This window comes from Schistocerca nitens, chromosome 6, assembly GCF_023898315.1.
Source record: "Schistocerca nitens isolate TAMUIC-IGC-003100 chromosome 6, iqSchNite1.1, whole genome shotgun sequence".
In the NCBI taxonomy this organism is placed as follows: domain Eukaryota; kingdom Metazoa; phylum Arthropoda; class Insecta; order Orthoptera; family Acrididae; genus Schistocerca; species Schistocerca nitens.
This window is the reverse complement of record NC_064619.1, coordinates 453,518,917-453,540,641: the sequence shown is the minus strand read 5'-3', so window position 1 is coordinate 453,540,641 and position 21,725 is coordinate 453,518,917. Positions and strand designations below refer to the sequence as shown.

The following is a 21,725-nucleotide window of genomic DNA, read 5'->3' as shown; positions in this document are numbered from 1 at the left end:
ATCACTGACTGTCTTATTACTAGAGCAAATATGCATTCAAGAACAGTAAAACATTCAAAACTGCCTTCCTAACACTACATTATTTATGTAAGCTCTATAATTTTTAGTATTTCAAACAGCGGTTGTGTAAACAAAACAGTAATAATGAACAAGAAGCACTCGTAAACAGAAGTTCCTAATGTTTTGGTCCACTTAAAATGCTGCCCACTCTGGCTTCAAACAACATACAGCGTAAGTCTGTAATGCCACCTCCCTGTTTTTTACCTCCATGTGCTTGTACTAATAGTAAACCCCTGTTTTACTCACAGCATTCTCACCAAAAGCAATATTTAAAATTTCTCAACTTCATACTTTATCCTGTTCTTGGATCAATATTTAACACAAATTCTCTGTTCCCTTTCCATACAAAATAAATAATGGCCGATACTACCAAGAAACGTGTAACCTATTTCAGGGCAGACAACAAAGTAAATATGCAATGCGGCTACCACTGCACAGATACCCTTTAGACATTTAGTAACACAACAACGGAAAACAAAACCTTTGTATATCAGACTAACACAACACACAAAATTATAAATTTCTCTTTTATATTTTGAGCATATCTCGTTCATGGAAAAGGTTAATCAGTATGTTTATACAATTCTGAAACTTATAACTGAAATAACTTTGTGGTTGACAAACTGCAGTGGAGGGGCAGCTCTGCCTGTTCTTACGAGAAAGAAATGCGATTGGTTGGAGGTTAACCCCTACCTTGAAACTCCCCAAAATGCCATTCAAAGTGAGTTTCATCAAAATATAGTTGTTTCATAAATGTTAACTATGATTTTAACTGGTAACTGTTTTGCATCAACGTAGACTGCAACGATGTACACTGAATCAAAATTTACAGCAAAAGTCTTATCCTCTTCTCAGTCAGTACTCTCAAGGAAAAATCAACATAACTCATTATATAGGAGCAGAGGAACCTGTCCTACTGAAGCCAAAAAGGATCCTTGTCAACAATTAGTCTGTTTACTATTTCACTCAAATTATGCACAAAAAGTTTGTTTTTATCAACCCAAAATTTTCTGTAAATGCAGACAGCTATTATTTGGACATGGTTAATAAAGGATAATCCGAAGAAGTGTGGACAAGTGGTAGACTGCATAAGAAACGTGTAGGGTTGCACTATTGAGTCCAAGGATTTTTTTTTTCTGTCACTTATCATTACATTCAACTCTTGCCTTTATTTCTTATTATGAAAAATGTCTTGCTGTACCATCCACATTAAACTGTAGATCCTCGTGTAACTAGCTGTTTACGTTAGTACTAAAGTTAGTGGAACAGAAGCACATCCCACCCGCAATAAGACCATGCCTAATAAAGCAATGTGGTGTTCAAACTAACCTTTGGGCTAATAACAGCTTTACCTTTTTTCTTTTCAAGAAAAGAATTTTTATTTATAAATGCCTGAAAAACTTTATTCTTCTCAATTTACATGGAATTACAAAGCGTATCACACACAATATAAATGTTTTTAAATGGTAACTGTGACATTTAGTTATTTAATACAGTTTGCTCACACACACACATGTATATATATTCAAAAACTGATAGTTTAAACTGACTGCCCAGTACCCCTATTATTACTAATATTTCAGTTGTGTAAATTCATACGACAGATCAAATCAGATCATATGCTGAATGGAAACAACACACAGATGAAAAATACTGTTAACTAAATTTTGTCTGCACTCCACAAGAGTAAGAGTGCCGTAACTATTCTGGCTCATGACAAAATTTTGAGTGAAAAAGTAGATGTGGGGGATGAAAGGATGTAGAAGAAGATATTTTGAGATCAGATAGTTGGTTCAGAACAAAGTCTGAAATCATCCAGCATTCTGGGTGCTTAGCAAAGATTTAGTGTTTCTTAGGAACTATAATGTCTTTGGTAAATATTTCAGTTCAGAAAATGCTGAAGGCATCACCATGCAGTCTTCAATTGCAAGAGAGTGTCAGTGAAAACAGTCTGTCATTGAGTTAACTGAAACATGCCAATACAATAATCAGTACTTGTGCCCACAAGTCTGAGTAAACTACTTTGTCCATTATAACTAAAGCAATCGTTTCACTTAACTGGCATGTGGCCAAAATAATAAGTAAGTATTACAAGACTCATTAAAAGCATAGTATATGCTTCTTAGTATTTCTTCATGGCCTTTCGCATTAAAGACAACCTTTGTCGGTGAGCTTCCACAACTGGATTACGTCGTGCAGGTCGTATTTCATCACCTGCACATCCTGGAAGCCAACCATTCCAGTGCCTTTCTAATGGAAGCATCACATCACGAGGTTCTACAGTGTTTGCCTTGCGATGTTTTGCTAATTTGCATGCTGCCACAACAGCTTCCTCAACAAACTGGTCAGCGAGAACAAGCAGCATATCTTCCACATCTTCATCTAACTGTTCAGACGGATCAGTTTCACGAACCAGAGCTTGCAAGCGAGAACGAGACAGCAAGCTAGTCTCTTCACCTGCTGCTGCATTACTGCTCCCAACCGGTGTTGCTGGTTTTGTAGGAGATGGCGATGGTGTATGATCTAGCCTTGGACTAGCTTGGCGTGCACTATCCAAACTGGAATACAGAACATAAAAGCAGGAATTACTGTTATCAGTAAAAATAATATTTTCAATATACATTTCTTAAGATGTGTACCTAATCAATAGTGACTCAATTTATGCATAAGTAACTGGTATTTTCAGATACTGTACAGCTACACAAAATTATTTCAAATAGTGTTAACAGGCACACAGGTTTCATCTAATCTAATGGATCTAGGACACTGCTTCATGTAACATACATTGCATACAAGCAAAATGTACCTGGTGTCCCAAATGTCTTTCCCTGAATACAAATATTCATAAGGCGTAAAATATGACACATACACAAATACCTTTTAATTGTATGTGACTTTCAAGTTTTTTGTACATACTTACTGTTCCTTTGTTTGTTACAGGGGTCAGTGACAAAGGCAGAAGAATGATATCATTTGCAAACAACATGTGCACTGACCAGGAGAGAGCCCAATGCATCCTCAGGTATCACAAGGCAGTCACCAAAAATAGTACAGAGAAAACTTCAAATGGCACAGCACAGACAGCCACCAGATTTAAAAGCATGCAAATGTGGTAATTGAAGTTCCAAGAAACATGGAGCGACTAATTTCCCTAGTAGAGGCAGGCCTGAGCCTAGTGCACAAAAAATTTAGACACTGTAAGACACCTACATGATAAGTCCCAAGAACTCAGTCAGCATCCAAAATAAACACCTTTTCTGCACATACAAAATCCACAGTGTGTAGTCCTTCCAACCAGCGGATTACAGTGCTCCTTAAAACTTGACTGTTGCTATACTGGCTATCTGAAACCTGTCATTTTCTCAGACGACACTGCATTTCATCTGAAAATGTTGTAAACCGACAATGCTAGCATCTGTGGTTCCGAGAATCCCCATGTTGTGTTTGAGATCATCAGAGACAGCCCTAAGCTGTACATGTGGTGCCATCTTATGCAAAATAAATTCTTCAGCAAATCAACAATCACAGCCACAGAATATCTATCTTTATATGTTGCAGTTATTTGTTGTGCCACAAATTCAGAGCATTCCAGACTTAATTGGAAAACAAGATGGCGTGCCACCTCATTGGAAGTTAGATGTCCGTGCCTATTTGGATACAATGTTTCCAGGAAAACAGATTTTTTTTTTGTGGTTTTAGGGCGCAAAACTGCTATGGTCATTAGCGCCCGGTCCGTGACTGAGGAAATAATAAAAACTGAAAATGGAAAACAGCAAAAATGGGAACGAAACTCAAATAATTGGAGACACTAAAAGCAGAAACAAGGTTTAAAAGTCCACTACAGAGAGGGGTTGATGGTCCCCGATAAAACTTCAAATGACTGACGTCATTTCACTGTCACTAATAAACTGGAGAACGCGGTCGGCTGAGCGCGTGTCATCTGCTAAAATTGACGATAGATCAGGCGATAGCTGTAGACGGGAGCGTAACGGATTAAAATAGGGGCATTCAATTAAAAGGAGTCTTACCGTCCACAGCTGAGAGCAGTGGGGACAGAGTGGGGGAGGATCGCCGCTTAAAAGATGTCGATGGCTAAAAAGACAGTGCCCTATCCGGAGTCTAGCTAAAATTACCTCCTCCCGACGACGCGTTCGGGAGGAAGAGGTCCAAGCGCAAGGAAGGGCTTTCACTTCCCGCAATTTATTTCGGGGAAGTGTTGACCAACGCGCATGCCATAAATGAGCAACTTTGCGACATAAACCGCTCCATAGATCAGTGAAGGGAAGCGACTGAATAGCTGGCCGAGGAAGAGAAACTGCAGCCTTGGCTGCTATATCAGCCGCCTCATTCCCACAGATACCAGCGTGTCCCGGGAGCCAGAGGAACGCCACCGAGACGCCCCCCAGGTGGAGCAAGCGCAGACAGTCCTGAATCCGGTGGACCACAGGGTGCACAGGGTAAAGAGCTTGGAGACTGAGGAGAGAGCTGAGAGAATCTGAGCAGATTACGTACTGTATCTGCTGATGGCGGCGGATGTAGTGGACGGCCTGGAGAACAGCGAAAAGCTCCGCAGTATAAACCGAACACTGGTCGGGAAGCCGAAAGTGATTTGGGGCGTCGCCAACAATATAGGCACTCCCTACACCCAACGATGTTTTCGAGCCGTCGGTGTAAATAAAGGTGGCATCCGTCATTTGTGCACATAGAGCAGCAAATGCCCGACGATAAACAAGTGAAGGTGTACCATCCTTGGGAAATTGACAAAGATCACGCAGCAGACAGATCCGGGGACGGAGCCAAGGCGGTGCTGTACCCCAAGTTGTCAAGAAGGTTTTAGGAAAGCGGAAGGAAAGAGAATGGAGCAGTTGACGGAAGCGGACTCCCGGGGGTAGTAGGGAGGAGGAGCGGCCTGCATACCCTACATCAAAGGAGGCGTCGAAAAAAGGGTCATGGGCTGGATTAGCAGGCATGGAAGACAGATGGCTAGCATAACGGCTCAGAAGGACCGCTCGCCGATTGGACAGCGGAGGTTCAGGAGTCTCAGCATAAAGGCTTTCCACAGGGCTAGTGTAAAAAGCTCCAGACGCTAAACGTAATCCACGGTGGTGGATAGAGTCGAGACGCCGAAGAATAGACGGCCGAGCAGAGGAGTAGACTATGCTTCCATAGTCCAATTTCGAGCGCACTAAGGCGCGATAGAGGCGGAGAAGGACCACTCGGTCCGCTCCCCAGGAGGTACCATTCAGGACACGGAGGGTGTTGAGCGTTCGCAGACAGCGAGCTGAAAGATAGGAAACGTGGGAGGACCAGCACAGTTTTCTGTCAAACATAAGACCCAAGAATTTAGTGACGTCTGAAAACGGAAGGTTGACAGGACCTAGATGTAAGGAGGGCGGAAGAAACTCCTTACGTCGCCAAAAATTAATACAAACGGTCTTACTGGGAGAAAAACGGAAGCCGGTTTCGAGGCTCCAAGAGTGGAGGCGATCGAGACATCCTTGAAGACGTCGTTCAAGAAGGCTGGTCCGTTGAGAGCTGTAGTAGATCGCAAAATCGTCCACAAAGAGGGAGCCCGAGACATCAGGAAGGAGACAATCCATAATTGGATTTATAGCGATGGCAAACAGTACAACACTCAGCACGGAGCCCTGGGGTACCCCGTTTTCTTGAGAGAAAGTACAGGAGAGAGTAGTGTTCACCCGCACCCTAAATGTGCGCTCTGCCATAAATTCGCGAAGAAAAAGGGGCAGCCGGCCTCGAAAGCCCCAAGAGAACAGTGTGCGGAGGATGCCTGTCCTCCAACAGGTATCGTATGCTCACTCCAGATCAAAAAATATTGCTACCGTTTGGCGTTTCCGGAGAAAATTGTTCATGATATAAGTGGAGAGAGCAACAAGATGGTCAACTGCAGAGCGATGCTTTCGGAATCCGCATTGGGCAGGTGTTAAAAGACTGCGTGATTCCAGCCACCAAGCTAAACGGTAATTCACCATACGCTCCAAAATCTTACAGACACTACTCGTGAGAGAAATGGGGCGATAGCTAGAGGGGAGATGTTTGTCCTTTCCAGGTTTCGGAATGGGAACGACGATAGCTTCCCGCCATCGTCTGGGAAAAGTACTGTCGGTCCAAACTCGATTATAAAGGCGAAGGAGGTAACGCAGACTATGGGTTGATAAATGCAGCAACATTTGGAGATGGATACCATCCGATCCTGGGGCGGAGGAGCGAGAAGAAGAGAGGGCATGTTGGAGTTCCCGCATGGAGAAAACAGTATTGTAGCTTTCGTGATTTTGAGAGGAGAAAACAAGATGTCGCACTTCCGCTGCACGTTTCTTCGGGAGAAACGCTGGCGGGTAATTTGAAGAGCTCGAAATCTCAGCAAAGTGCTGACCCAATGAGTTAGAAATTGCGACGGGGTCCACTAAGGTATCATGCGCGACAGTGAGCCCAGAGACCGGGGAGAAACTAGGCGCGCCTGAGAACCGTCGAAGCCGACTCCAAACTTCCGAGGAGGGAGTGAAGGTGTTAAAGGAGCTAAGAAAGAATTTCCAGCTTGCCTTCTTGCTATCGCGGATGACGCGATGGCATCGCGCACGGAGATGCTTATAGCGGATACAGTTTGCCAAAGTAGGATGGTGACGGAAAATGCGAAGAGCATGTCGCCGCTCACGTATTGCGTCACGGCATGCCTCGTTCCACCAAGGAACTGGGGGGCGCCGGGGCAATTCGGAGGTGCGTGGTATTGAACGTTCCGCAGCTGTAAGGATAACGTCGGTAATATGTGTGACCTCATCGTCGACGCTGGGAAAGCGACGGTCATCGAACGTCGCTAGAGACGAAAAAAGTGTCCAATCGGCTTGGGCAAACTTCCAGCGTCGCGGGCGCATGTATGGCAGTTGAGGCTGCAGCCTAAGGACACATGGAAAGTGGTCACTCGAGTGTGTATCATCAAGGGCGGACCATTCGAAGCGCCGAGCTAGCGGAACAGTACCGATCGCAAGGTCCAAATGAGATAAATTTGTCGTGGAGGCAGACAAAAACGTGGGGACCCCAGTGTTGAGGCAAACTAGATCCGCTTGGTGGAAGACGTCTAGCAATAGGGAGCCACGTGGACAAGGATGTGGAGATCCCCAAAGTGGGTGGTGGGCATTGACGTCCCCAACCAGCAAATAGGGAGGTGGAAGCTGACCAAGAAGATGAAGGAGATCAGCTCGTGCCATTGGTGTGGACGATGGAATGTATACAGTACAAAGAGAGAACGTGTATCCAGAAATGGAAAGACGGACGGCGACAGCTTGGAAGGAACTGTTTAAGGGGATTGGATGATAATGGAGAGTATCATGGAGAAGAATCTTGAGTCCTCCATGGGCTGGAGTGCCTTCCACAGAGGGGAGGTCATATCGGACGGACTGAAAATGAGGGAAAACAAAGCGGTCAGTAGGACGCAGCTTTGCTTCCTGAAGACAGAAGATGACCGGCGAGTAGGATCGTAAGAGGATCGACAATTCATCCCGATTGGCTCGAATGCCGCGGATATTCCAGTGGATAATGGACATAGGGTGAACAGAAAATGGAGGATTGTGACCAAGGGTGCTGTCAACTCAACGACTGCTCAGAGCTTGCGACCGACAGCAGGGAATGGCATTCAGCCGAAGGCAGAAGATCCTGATCCATAGGTTGGTCAGGAGCAGCTCCTGCCACCAGCGATCGGCCGGTTGACCGGCCACCAGCAGTGCGCCTCGGCGACACAGAAGACGGCCGAGGGCGATTTCCGCCAGGTGGCGCTGTGGATGGGACACGCCTTGGCGGAGAAGGAGAGGAACTGGGTTTCTTTGTAGCCTTCTTGGAAGTCTGAGGTTTAGATGAAGGAGGAACCGATGGTGGTAAAGTTGCCGTACGTAAAAACTCTTCACGAGTATGCTCTTTCTTCGAAGACTTGGTGTCTGACTTTTGGGCTCGAGATTTAGCAGAACCCGACGAAGGGTGAGCCATAGAGTGGGCAGGCGAAAGTGGTGAAGTTGAACGGGCGATCTTTGCGCTGGCCGATCGGACGACCGTGGCACTAAAGGTGAGGTCGCAAGTCTGCGTGGCCGCCTCCTTTGTTGGCCGAGGGGAAGCAAGGACAGTGCTGTATTTGCCTGTCTGAGGCACAGTGGGCTGTCGACTGGCGAATAATTTTCGAGCAGCAAAGGTCGACACCTTTTCCTTCACTCTTATTTCCTGGATGAGCTTTTCGTCCTTAAAAACTGGGCAATCTCTAGAGGAAGCAGCGTGGTCACCCATACAGTTGATGCAGCGAGGGGATGGAGGTGGACAAACACCCTCATGGGCATCCTTGCCACACGTAACACATTTGGCCGGATTGGAACAGGACTGGCTGGTGTGATTGAACCGCTGACATCGATAGCAACGCGTAGGGTTTGGGACGTAAGGGCGAACGGGAATTATCTCATAGCCTGCTTTGATTTTCGATGGGAGTTGAACTTTGTCAAATGTCAAGAAGACAGTGCGGGTTGGAATGATCTTCGTGTCAACCCTTTTCGTAACTCTATGAACAGCCGTTACGCCCTGGTCAGACAGGTAGTGCTGAATTTCTTCGTCAGACAATCCATCGAGGGAGCGTGTATAAACGACTCCACGCGAGGAATTTAAGGTACGGTGCGGTTCCACCCGGACAGGGAAGGTGTGGAGCAGAGAAGTACGCAGCAATTTTTGTGCCTGGAGGGCACTGTGTGTTTCTAACAACAGGGTGCCATTCCGTAATCTGGAACAAGACTTTACAGGACCTGCAATTGCGTCGACACCTTTCTGAATAATGAAAGGGTTGACCGTGGAGAAGTCGTGACCTTCGTCAGACCGAGAAACAACACGGAACTGTGGCAACGATGGAAGAACCGTCTGTGGCTGAGACTCAGTGAACTTACGTTTGTGAGCAGACATAGTGGAAGGTGAGGAAACCATTACCGGCGTCTCCGATGGCGCGCTCCTCCCTTGTGGGGGCCCTCACTGAGGGCACACCCGCCTTAGGTGATTGTTCACACCTCAGGTCACACCTCCCGACAAACGGACGGAGGGACCAATCGGCACTTTCGGAAGGTATCAGCTCGGGTAATCACCCCTCCCTGGGCCTGGCCGTTACCAGGGGGTACGTACGTGTCCTACCTGTCTACCCGGGGCGGGGAATTACGCGTTACCCCGTCACCGGCTACGCATGGAAGTGCGTGGGTCGGCCTTCAGACACGCACAGGGAGGAAAAAAGAGAAAGGGAAAGGAAAGAAGAGGGGGTCTCAAACGCCGCAGCGAAGAAAAGGGCAAAGAGAAAAGGGAAGGAAAAGAGAAGGACAGAGGAAGGACAAGGACTTGCAAGCGTAGAAATCAAGGAATTTGGAACAGTTTCGAGCGTCCGTCTCCGGACGTAGGCACAAACTATACTCCCAGAGGGGGAGAAGGGTAAGGGAAGAGCCAGAGGTGAGGGGGGGGGGGGGCGAAGATGGGGGACGGGGAAGGATGCGGAAAGGGAAGGTATGCAGCCCGGAAAGGAAGGAGGGCCACATTAGCTCGGGGTCCCGTGCTCGCTACGCACGTGTCCACAAAAGAGTTGTGGACCCCCTGGGGGGAGGAAAACAGATTGCGCGTGGCTGCCTCATCAATTGGTCTCGTGATAACCGGACATGATGCTATTGGATTTCTTCCTTTGTGTTTGTGTCAAGAATTAAGTTTATCAAACAACAGTGAATGACATTGCAGCATTATGGTGCAGAAAATACTGAAATGATAACTTACATCTCTACATCTTTCATGAAATACCCACCAACACAGAAATGGAATTGGGATATCACTTGGATATCATTCTGGTAACAAAAGGAATTTATTGTGTGTGTGTGTGTGTGTGTGTGTGTGTGTGTGTGTGTGTGTGTGCGCGCGCAAAAACTTTAATATGTTACCTGCACTTCGAGATAAAATGAGTGTCATATTTTCTGCCTTATGCATGTTTGTAAGCAGGAAGAGACTTCTAGAAGACTACAGTTTGATGCTTCACTGATGCCAAGGTCGTTAAAGATTATGAATTGAATCATATTTGCCGAAATGAAATGAATAGCTCAACGAGGATGAAATCAATGGAGATTCAACAGTTTCATAAAAACCAGTCACAAATGTTGAACCTGCAATATGATGAATACACCATGACAAACAAAGATCTAGCATATGCCAGATTGCAACTCAAACCTAAATTTCGTGCTTTTTAACAACTTTCACCTTTACCATTTCAGTTCAATTAAAAGTTGCTTGTGAGGAACGTAGTCAAGAGCCTTCTGGAAATTGGAATAAATTTGAGATCCCCTGTCTATAGCATTCATTACTTCGTGGACAGAGGCCTTGCCTGTCTTAAGTGTTTTAAGCTGCTTCGCTACATCGAGGATACATGTTACGTGGCATCACCTGCTCAGTATATTCAACAGCAGCCTCCTAGTACGGGAGGTCTCCCCTATCCGCCACACAGGCATCCGACTCGTGGCATGGTCAGTGCCTATCCCCGGTCCGACTCACACGTTGCCCCTAGCTGAAATGGTTCTTACAGCCACAATGTCAGCCTGGTACTGGCACCGACAGTGCGATACGTCGGATGCACCACAGCCCATCGCTGCGGCCTGCCTTGAAGACGCAGCGGGGAGACACGTGTCGACAGTGCACCACTCAACAACAACACTAGACACTGGCGTGGCATCACTTGGTCTTTACAAGCGAGTCCCAGTTCTACGTATCTGTAGGTTCATCAACCAGCCATTCACTTAACTACAAGTTCCAATTACCTGCATTTTGTTTCTATTACAGTCATCATTATGTTGCCTACTCCAATATTTATTTTAATGCTTCTCCGAGTAACTTCCAACATGCATCTTTCCATTTCAAACAGGGAAACAAACATTTGAAAACTATATCTCACTGTCAATACACATTTGACTATAAGCTCCCCTTTTTCAGACATCAGATGTTTGGTCTTAAAAACACTATTTAGTTGGTTGGAAGCTCCAAGGACCACCCAGTGACGCCTGTGCACTGAAGATGATACAGTGGCCGGTCAGTACCAATGGGCTTTCATGGCCTGTTCGCGAGGCATTTCAGTTTTATATACCCCTTGTGACAATGCAAGTTACACTCCTCCATCAACTTCATTCCCCAAGTGGTGCCATTGCCAGATACCTCATGCGAGAACCTCTGCTAGTAGTTTTCGAAATCATAGGTGGAAACATAGTGACAATGTAAGTTTGAATCAGGCTTGGGGGCATTGTCAGATTACTGAATGGTTACGTGACTGCTCACAAGAAGCAGGAAATTTCTGTTTGGCTCCCAGTCTCCCATGGGTTTTCATTACTCATGACCTACTCATTAGACTGAGTCCAAGTTTGAACATGACAAAAATGGTGTAGGAAACACGCCCTGTTCTTTTAAATGGAATCATTCCAACATTTGCGTTAATTCAGGAAAAGCAAAGAAAAGGTAAATCCAGATGACCACATGAAGATCTGAACCACATTTTTCCCAAGTATGAGTCCAGTATGTTAACCACTGAGGAACCTTTTCTTCCAATGAACTTATGTGTATAATTTTTGGTAACCATCTTGGTATTAGAGATAAACTAATCTCAATAACTGAACTATTGTCAAAATAACACTTATCAAAAGGATAACTCTCACTGAAAGAAATTATGATTGCACGAAGTCACCACACAACAATATTAACAGTAACTAAAACTGCAGTGTCCTGACATTCACAATGCAGCTAACAAACAATAAGTTCATATGGAAGTCAACAATTATTGCGAACATCTGTAACAACGAAATTGCTTGTAAGCAGTTTACAATCTTCAGAAGTAGTCAAACAGCTTTTGCTTAACATGTCCAATGACCTCCAAGATGTAAAACAAGTTATCAAGTAATGTAGCCAAAGTTACCTCACAAGCAGTGTAAGATGATCCTCCCTAAACTCTGGCACTTTGTTTCAACTAAATTGTGGTAACAACAGCTTGGAACTCAAAACATGTGACAAATGATTTATAAAAACTTATCTCGTCACCTATCTACTGATAAAAAATTTCCATAAAGCAACTGTAGCGTATAATTTAGTAAAAGCATCAGGCAATACCCATCCATTAATGCAATAAGATCAACATTATCAGCCATCTGACATCCATATTGGATAAAGACTCCCTGTGTACAGTTTCCCATACATTACAATATTCAGTAATAAAATATCTACATTGCTCCAGCATATTTTCTAATTCGTAAGCCCACTTTCCATTGGGTCATCAAGTGCCTGCCTCTTATCTCTGAACACAGCAAGAAACTACTTACGTTCATCAACCAGCCATTCACTTAGCTACAAGTTCCAATCACCTGCATTTAGTTTCTATTACAGTCAATTATGTCACTTACTCCATTGTTTATTTTTGTGCTTCTCCCAGTAATTCCCAACATGCATCTTTCCATTTCAAGCAGGGGAACTTTAAAAATTTGAAAAACATGTCTCACTGTCAACACACACTTTAATATAAGCTCCCTTTTTCAGACATCAGACGTTTGGTCTTAAAAACCCCATTTGGTTGACCAAAAACACTCCACGCCATTTTTACTCTGTTGCTTTTGTTGTCAATCTTAATGTTTTCAGCTGCCCTACATACACAATCTGAACTGATTCCAAGACTTTACTGTTAATTCACACTATTTGCTAGCCTAATATGTTTGTTATACATTAGACTCCATGTACTTGATTTTCAAGACTATTTCCAAGGTTTATTAACTTCTTCCATTTGCAATAGAGGCAAATAGCACAATGACATCATCAGAAAAAAAATGGTTCAAAGAAGTTCCACTGACACATATTCCTTTGTTTTTCAGGTTTTATATGTGAGCAAACATCCTCTATTCCACTTGTCTGGCCCTGTTTCAGCTCTGAATGTCTCACTACCCTGATGAAATCTAATTGATAATGTGCCATATTTACATAGGGTGAAGTGGGGTAAGTGTAACCACGTTTTGGCATAGTTCAACTTAGACACCAAATTGCCAACTTGTTATTGAAGATATGATTTTGAAATTCCTCATGCTTAAAGTTTGACTTATTGACTTTTAAAAAATACACTTTTTTTTTTAAATTATATGGTCAAATAATTGTTTTCAAAATTTTGTGTTGTGAGGTTACACTTGCCCCCATGGTTCGGGGCAAGTGTAACCCTGCATTGTTGTACCCATACAGAGCATTGTAAAAGAGACTTGGGGTAAATGACCTAATTACCCAATTTTTACTGAATTTGAGGGTTTTTAAATTATTAAAATATCTTAAATTTTACTCAAGATATGAACTTTTTTGCACACACCTCTTTGTATATTATGAAATAAACAGAAAATGTTAGCTAAAACCATAAAACACGGAAACAGAATGCATCATAGATTATTTATATTTGTTTTAGGCCAGTAATTTATTAGTTTAAATTCTACAAAAGTAATTGTTTTTTTTCTTTAGTAGGCAATTTAACAAAAATATTATCTCGTCTCAAGAGAAAAGAAAAATTCACTTTGTAAGTTCACTTTCTATTATTTTTCATGGTAATTGAACTAACGTTGTTGGCAATTTGTGTTTAATGCTGAACTGCCCTAATTCAACTTATATTCACACTTAGGCCATAACTATTATTTAGTCACTGAATGTTGTATGAATCAAATGTAACACCAAATTTCAGGTCTCCTTTGTGACCCAAAGTAGGCTCAGGCAGCACTGAAATGACATCAGAGGATGGAACTTCCGTCTCATCTCTTCTATCAGGCCAGTAGAATGTGGTGCCATGCTTTGTCTTATTTTTGCATCTGAGGAAAGTCACTTCTGGATCTCCTAAATCACTAATTTTGGTAACTTGGCCAATAAAATTAACTTCCTTACATTTTGTTGCAAAAGCTACCAGAACATAGTTTCCAACTGTAATTTTATCTTTGGCTTCAAAAAAGTTTGCCTCTTCTTCTTCTTCTTCTTCACAGTTTAGCATTTCTTTCCTGAGATCATCCAGTGTTGTTATGGTCCCATTTTCTTCATCACTACTTATTAAAGATAGGCCTCCTTCAGTTTCACTTTCTTCACTTGTTGATTCAACTTCCAGTCTTTTTCTTGTTACCCACATGAACAATCAGGGATTTTTTTCCACAACATTCTGAGATGCCATTTCAGATAAAGTAACAGCACTTTGTTTGGAAGATTTACTTTTCATTACCAAGCTCTTTTTTTATGCCGATTATGCTTTTTTGTTTTGCTTTCTCCTTATTTTTCTTGTTTCCTGTAAAATCTTTTTCTTTATAGATGGCATCTTGAAAAGTGATAACTTCAGCTCCTGGTGCAATCCTTTTCCTCTTTGTTTTACCAGTGGGACTACACTGTCAGACTGTTTTCAATAATAAGCTTTCAAATGACAAATCAGAAGTTCCAGAACATAATGAAAGAACTCTGATACTGGGAGAACTGCAGGGCTCAGTAGATGTAGGCCTATAAAATTCTAGAGGTTGTTCAGCTGGAAGCTTCCCAACAATCTGAGTACTTTCTGTTAGAGACATAGCTTCCACACAGTCTATGGCTGCATTATCGTGAGCTGGCAATGGATTTGTTCCTGCCAAAGATTTGATATGAGCTACATATCTTTTATATGCCTCCGATTCATATTTAGTTTTATCAATTACTTCTCTACTGTAAGGGAATATTCCTGCTTTTTGAAAACCACTTTTCAACAATTCAGGTGGTGTTTCCATTCCATACAGCAGTGAGGAGATTGGAAAAGTCATGTTTGCTAATGTTTACCCCTTTATCATGTCTCTGGTGACGAGTTAACTTCTGGTCCCAAGTAGATTTCACACTCTTAAACACTGCTACATCCATTGGTTGCAGAATGAATTATCATGCTCAACATTGTTGTCAGTCAAACAATGCTTCACATACTGCTCTGTAATTGAAATGGTGGCATTCTTTACAGTTCTGTGTCATATTTTATACAAGGAAACATGGTTTAAAAATATAGTAGACTTAAATAAAAAATAAAATATATCTCACACAAACTCAGTAGACCTACAAATCCAGCACATCAGGTATTCTGGTATCCATATGTACCGGAAGGCCAGTTTAGTTGATCTAGTGTGATGGCAAAAACAAGGTTACAGCTTAAATAAATAAATACATTCCGGTAAGTTTGTTTGGGGCAAGTGTAAACCCCCCCCCCCTCCCGGTTACACTTGCCCCACATGGGAAAAAGTTGGAGTAAGTGTAACCATGCCTGGCATATCAAGAGCTTTATCAGCAGAGTAAAATGAATCTCATATTTGAAATTATCATGCAAAAGTTAGTTTGTAATCAAAAAATTGTGCAGTTATCTTTAAAACTGCAAAAATGACAGACCACCTAATTCTGAGCAGGTCACTCTCTCGCAGAGTGAAAATGTAGACATCAATTCAAGTCCAAAAATTAATTACCAATTTATGTCAGATTTGACAACTTATGGTTAAATATATCAAAGAAAGGAGTAAATTAACATGTGTGATAGGTCAGAGGTAAAAATACAGCTTCTTTAAGGCACCATAAGCCATGGTTACACTAACCCCACTTCACCCTACATATCTTTTCAGTATACTTACATAGGCCTATACTGAATAGCCTTGTCTCTCACGATCTGCAAGTACAGATTTTTTTTTAAATTTGGGTTGAAGCTTTCCCAAAATATACATATTCCGAGCAAAGTGGTAATTTACACTCATTGGTCCATTCTATAACTTCATTCACGGCTTGGAAATAATCTATTTTTGCATATATTTCTAAAATAAACACCCTTCCTTGCCTGACTGAAATTTTATGTTGTCTATGCAATTCACGATAATTTAAGGTCTACAGCTTTCTTTTCCTGCCTGCACATTTTCTTGTTAAGGAGAAACGATCACCAATCCTACAGTTTTTGGGAACTGTCTCCTTCTGCAAACCATTTCTATCTAAACGCTATTGTCATCTGATGCCTTCCCTTTCTTCATAGACTTTATACAAATCGACTATTATTTCTGAAATATCAGTTTATTAGGATTAACAGTGTTTCTGACTGATCTCTTCAGTCAGTTTTTGCAAGACAAAAATTTGATTTCTTTTATATTTTTGAGCATCAATTACTTAGTGAACTTTCACCAGAAAAGGAAAAAATTAGTTTGTGTTACCATTTATGAATACACCCAAGAGGGTCAGGTTTAAAATCATTCTTTCATTAACTAATTTGACATGGAATGACTCAAAGTTGAGTTGGAAGGAATATACAAAATAACTATATGCTGGACATGAACAGATGGTATTAGATTTCCTGGAAAAACGACATTTCTGCAGGTTTATAGAGATTCTTGTGATTAGCCATAACATAACTAGTCCACCTGATGTGGAACATACACGAAAAAGGCAAAATATCTTCTGGCTTCAAGAAAGAGTAGAAATTCCCAATTCAAAGCAATGCAGCTTCTGACATCTGTGAATATTATCAATATTGCCGAAACATGAGTTAAAAATGCCACGATTGCACAATACTGATATGAATTACATATAGAATACGAAAACTGGTAGAATGCAATCATGGAGAAGAACAGTTTAGTTTCCAGATAAACTTAAGATCGTGTGATGCAATACTGACATTACAACTTCCCTTAGAAGTCAAATAGAACAAAGAAAATTCTAAGGCAATAGTCACTAGAATACGCTTTCTGGTTAATTCCGATATACAGGGAGCGACAAGCTATCTACTATTTGTTCAAAAACAAGACTGCTGTTCTGAGAGTTGAACAGCAAAAGTAGTTAAGAAGGGAGTATGACAGAGCTATAGACAATCCCTGACGTTCAGTCTGTACATTGAGCAAGGTAAAGAAAACCAATGAGAAATTGGTAAAGAGTTTAAAATTCCTGGAGAGGTTTTGGAGAGATACTTTCAGGTTTGCCGACGACATTTCTTTAAATTCTGCCAGTTTCGGCAATGGACTCAGATGAGCAGTTGAACGGAATTGATAGTGGATGATACGATGGAAAACAAAAGTAAAACAAGGGAAGAGAAATGTAGTAGAATCAAATACGGTTATGCAGAGCTATATAGCATACGAAATCAAACGTTAAAAGTGGTACACGATTTCACTTTCAGTGCACAGATTTCAGAATGATACTGAAATGCATTCAGCAGGAACCACATCTCTTACAATCACCCAACAAAGGCTGTACGTAACGTCCAGCCTGAATGGTTAGTTGAACGGCTGACTACACACAATACAAAAACGACAAAAGGTTATACTAAAATTATTGTACTCAGGTATGTCAGATTTTATATAGTATCAGTAACAGCGAATGGAAATTTTAAATGCCGACGTACGCCTGTCATTTTCATTTTTCTACATAGTTTTATATTACGCCCTTAAATTTTATGAAATACACATTCATGATTCGACGCTGCCATCAGCCAAACTTTTTCAACAATAATCATGAAACTTACATAAACTTTCCTGTTTCTCCATTGAAATTCATTTCCACTCTTAATCACCTCTAGACGAACAAATCAGAACTGGTTACAGGAACACACTGCAATAATAAACCACAGATGTTAACACAGCAAGAAAACAAGGTATGAAACAGTGATATTCTTTGAGCTCACTGGGCTGGGCCACACGTAGGCAGAGGCATTAGAAATGTCTGTGCCCATAGAGGATGTATTACGGGTGGCTAAGCTGCAATTTTCCGATAGCAGGGATTTCGGTGACTACTACTTTCGGTAAAACTGCGATTTGTCAGTTAACGAATTCACAACTTGTATCCCTCTGCTATTTCTGCGACTCCTACCATTTGCTACCCCTGCGATTTCTGTGACTTCTGCGCTTTACGAGATTTATGCGATTTATCACCGTAGATTTTACACTCTCATTATGCTCAAGTAAGAAATCAACCGAGTCAATGCAACCGAAAAATGTGTTCTACGTGTATAGGCGATTATCTATGAGTGCGTAATCTAACATTTGTAACCCAATAAAAACTAAACTGTATTACCTAAGCTGTATTACTAAAACTGTATTGCCTAAAACTGTATTACTAATATGTCCAATGATTCTTCCTCAGTTGTTACATGATATACAAAAGCTACACTTGCCCATAGACTAAATTTCGTCTCAACAATACAGTTAGTATTAAGTATGTTTTACTTGTGTTCTTCCCTTGGATTTAGTTTTATATTAATGTGTGAAAATGTTGATAGTGTGATGTTGATAATCATAACACAAATACCACACAGTACCATAGGAGTTCAGGTTTAGAATACGGATTCTAACCATGTTGTTATTTTCATATGTATCTGAACCACATTGTCATTCACTCGATATAGCAATAATTCAAAATATGAGTGACAGCAGAACTGGAAAAGTTGCCATAGCGCCTTTACACCGTCTTCGACAGAAATAAGGTTAGTTTCTAAGTTCGTGAATGAACGTAGGGGCATCGCATATGCAAAGTGTGAAACCTCCACCTGCTCCAAAGCTTTCATAACCAGAAGTGTTGGCAGTTGTATAATGTGAATTTATTGCTAGTAATTAGTAGCAGTGTAAAAGTTTAATAATGCTCGTTATTTTCCAGACGCAGTTCCCATTTCGCTTACTGACTCCTCTATGTACCTATCCACATGTAGAAGAGACTTGTGAAGATTCAGAACGACTCTTGAAGAATTTGCAGCGTAAAAGAGCGTTAATTGATACCATACGTGTGCAAAATGAGTATTGTTACAGTGTGTCATTGAAGTCATTATGGGATTTGAACGGGATGATACATTATGAAAATTCCATTTTGACCTTTCATCCCACACCCCTAAATTTTCTGCTGTGTATTTTGTGATAAAGACTTGCTAGAGTGTGATACTGATCCGTCCACCACTCCCACCCTGACCTGTAGCGTAGCCCAAGGTCTCGTTTATGTTGGAAAGCTACGAATTTTAAGGATGATCATGTGCAAGTGAAAACAGTGGAAAGCAGTGATCACTAAGTTACAAGTTGATACTGGAAATAGTACTAACGTAATATTTGAAAATACAGAGAAAAGTTTAACTGCGAATTTTTCTGTCAGAAAAAATATCTGTCTTGTGAATACAGTTGTTACATTTGTTGAAAGTTACATAGCAGACACCAGATTGAATTTTTAGTAGTTTATGTACGATATATGTTTGTAGTACGCATCAAAATACTTTTCAGAGACTTATCCATTATCTGTTTTTGAAATTACCCTTCAGTTTTAGCTTTTATGATGAAGAGTGTGTTTCAGTATGTAACGAAAATTCCAGGCTACGCTACAGGTCTGTCTATTAGCACAATCTTCATTCGGCCGTCACATTCCTCGGCTGCACCAATTCTCGACCGAGTAGAAATTTTTCTCAGAGCAAATTACCTTCTTGGTTCATTTCTGCGACCACAAGCATATAACAACATCTATATCGTGAGTCGCAAGGTTCTTGGAACGAAGTACAGATGTAGGGCAATGAATGACATTCGGCATCTAATGTTAACTGCTATTTTTAGTTGCTATTTGGGACTTCTACCTGCGAATTGTCACGGAAATCGCAGTTTGAATCGATAGCACGTCACAAAGATAAACCATAGTACGAACTTAGGCCGCTACGTGGCACAAGGCGTTGAATGTTAACTGCGCTTTTTAGTTGCTACTTGTGACTTGTCACTGAAATCGCAGCTAGACATGAGATTCACAGAAAGAAATTCGGCCAACACATGGCACACAGCATTGGGCGTTAAATGCTGCCTGCGACTCCGAGTTGTGACTGAAATCGCAGCTAGATTCTGTAAAGTTGTTACTGTGATATCTGTGACCTCTGTCGTCCATTGATCGTGAACGAAAAAACTGCAAAGAACGAAACTTGTCTAGCTTGAAGGGGAAACCAGATGGCGCTATGGTTGGCCCACTAGATGGCGCTGCCATAGGTCAAACGGATATCAACCGCGTTTTTTAAAATAGGAATCCCTATTTTTTATTACATATTCGTGCAGTACGTAAAGAAACATCTTTCGCTTTGTGATAGATGACGCTGTAATAGTCACAAACATATGGCTCACAATTTTAGACGAACAGTTGGTAACAGGTAGGTTTTTTAAATTAAAATACAGAACGTAGGTACGTTTGAACATTTTATTTCGGTTGTTCCAATGTGATACATGTACCTTTGTGAACTTATCATTTCTGAGAACGCATGCTGTTACAGCGTGATTACTTGTAAATACCACATATATGCAATAAATGCTCAAAATTATGTCTGTCAACCTCAATGCATTTGGCAATACATGTAACGACATTCCTCTCAACAGCCTTCCGTAATGTTCGCACTTGCATTGACAATGCGCTGACGCATGTTGTCAGGCGTTGTTGGTGGATCACGGTAGCAAGAATCCTTCTACGTTCCCCACAGAAAGAAATCCGGGGACGTCAGATCTGGTGAATGTGCGGACCATGGTATTGTGCTTCGACGACCAATCCACCTATCATGAAATACGCTACTCAACACCGCTTCAACCGCACGCAAGCTATGTGCCGTACATCCATCATGTTGGAAGTGCATTGCCATTCTGTCATGCAGTGAAACATCTTGCAGTAACATCGGTAGACCATTATGTAGGAAATCAGCATACATTGCACCATTTAGATTGCCATCGATAAAATGGGGGACAATTATCCTTCCTCCCCTAATGCCACACCATACATTAACCCACCAAGGTCACTGATGTTCCACTTGTCGCAGCCATCTTGGATTTTCCGTTGCTAAATAGCGCATATTATGCTGGTTTACGTTACCGCTGTTGGTGAATTATACTTCGTCGCTAAATAGAACGCGTGCAAAAAATCTGTCATCGTCCCGTAATTTCTCTTGTGCCCAGTGGCAGAAATGCGCACGACGTTCAAAGTCGTCGCCATGCAATTCCTGGTGAATAGAAATATGGTACAGGTGCAATCGATGTTGATGTAGAATTCTCAACACCGACGTTTTTGAGATTCCGATTCTCGCGCAGTTTGTCTGCTACTAATGTGCGGATCATCCACGACAGCAGCTAAAACACCTACTTGGTCATCCTCATTTGTTGCAGGTCGTGGTTGATGTTTCACATGTGCCCAAACACTTCCTGTTTCCTTAAATAACGTAACTATCTGGCAAACGGTCCGGACACATGGAGGATGTCGTCCAGGATACGGAGCAGCATACATAGCACACGCCTGTTGGGCATTTTGATCACAATAGCCATACATCAACACGATATCGACATGCAGTGGCCCAAGTATACAGGCACCCATTCCATCTGAATGCTCCAGCCTGACATCAAAACGAACATGTACAACAAAACTGACAGATTCCACTGTATCAAGTAAAAATATAATTGGTGAATAATAGGTGCAGAAGGTTCAATACAACCACTAATCAAGCAATTGATTTGTGCAGAGTTCCTGTATCATATACAACTAAGGTACCATTGAGTATCATTTCCTGACACTACAGACATCATACTCTACTTTTTGTAGTGGATGTATAAGGACTAGCTGGATTATAAAAAAAACAATGTATTTTTCACATTGAGACAGCATACAAG

General features: G+C 41.8%; 1 protein-coding gene across 1 annotated transcript; it reads right to left on the bottom strand.

The window, feature by feature from the left end:
• Positions 1 to 1,459: 1,459 nt before the first annotated feature.
• Positions 1,460 to 17,715, bottom strand: LOC126262273 (transcription initiation factor TFIID subunit 12-like). The gene is made up of 2 exons (XM_049958787.1): positions 17,597 to 17,715; positions 1,460 to 2,618 (listed from the first exon to the last, which is right to left on the bottom strand). The coding sequence occupies exons 1-2, from the start codon at positions 17,626 to 17,628 to the stop codon at positions 2,183 to 2,185; spliced, it is 468 nt and encodes a 155-aa protein (XP_049814744.1). The 5' UTR covers positions 17,629 to 17,715; the 3' UTR covers positions 1,460 to 2,182.
• Positions 17,716 to 21,725: the final 4,010 nt, after the last annotated feature.

Excerpts from the sequence above, each read along its gene's own strand:
- LOC126262273 (XM_049958787.1), bottom strand. The coding sequence starts at position 17,628 with ATGAATTTCAATGGAGAAACAGGAAAGTTTAT. Across the intron at positions 2,619-17,596 it reads GGAGAAACAGGAAAGTTTAT|TTTGGATAGTGCACGCCAAG; the intron begins GTAAGTTTCATG and ends TCTGTATTCCAG.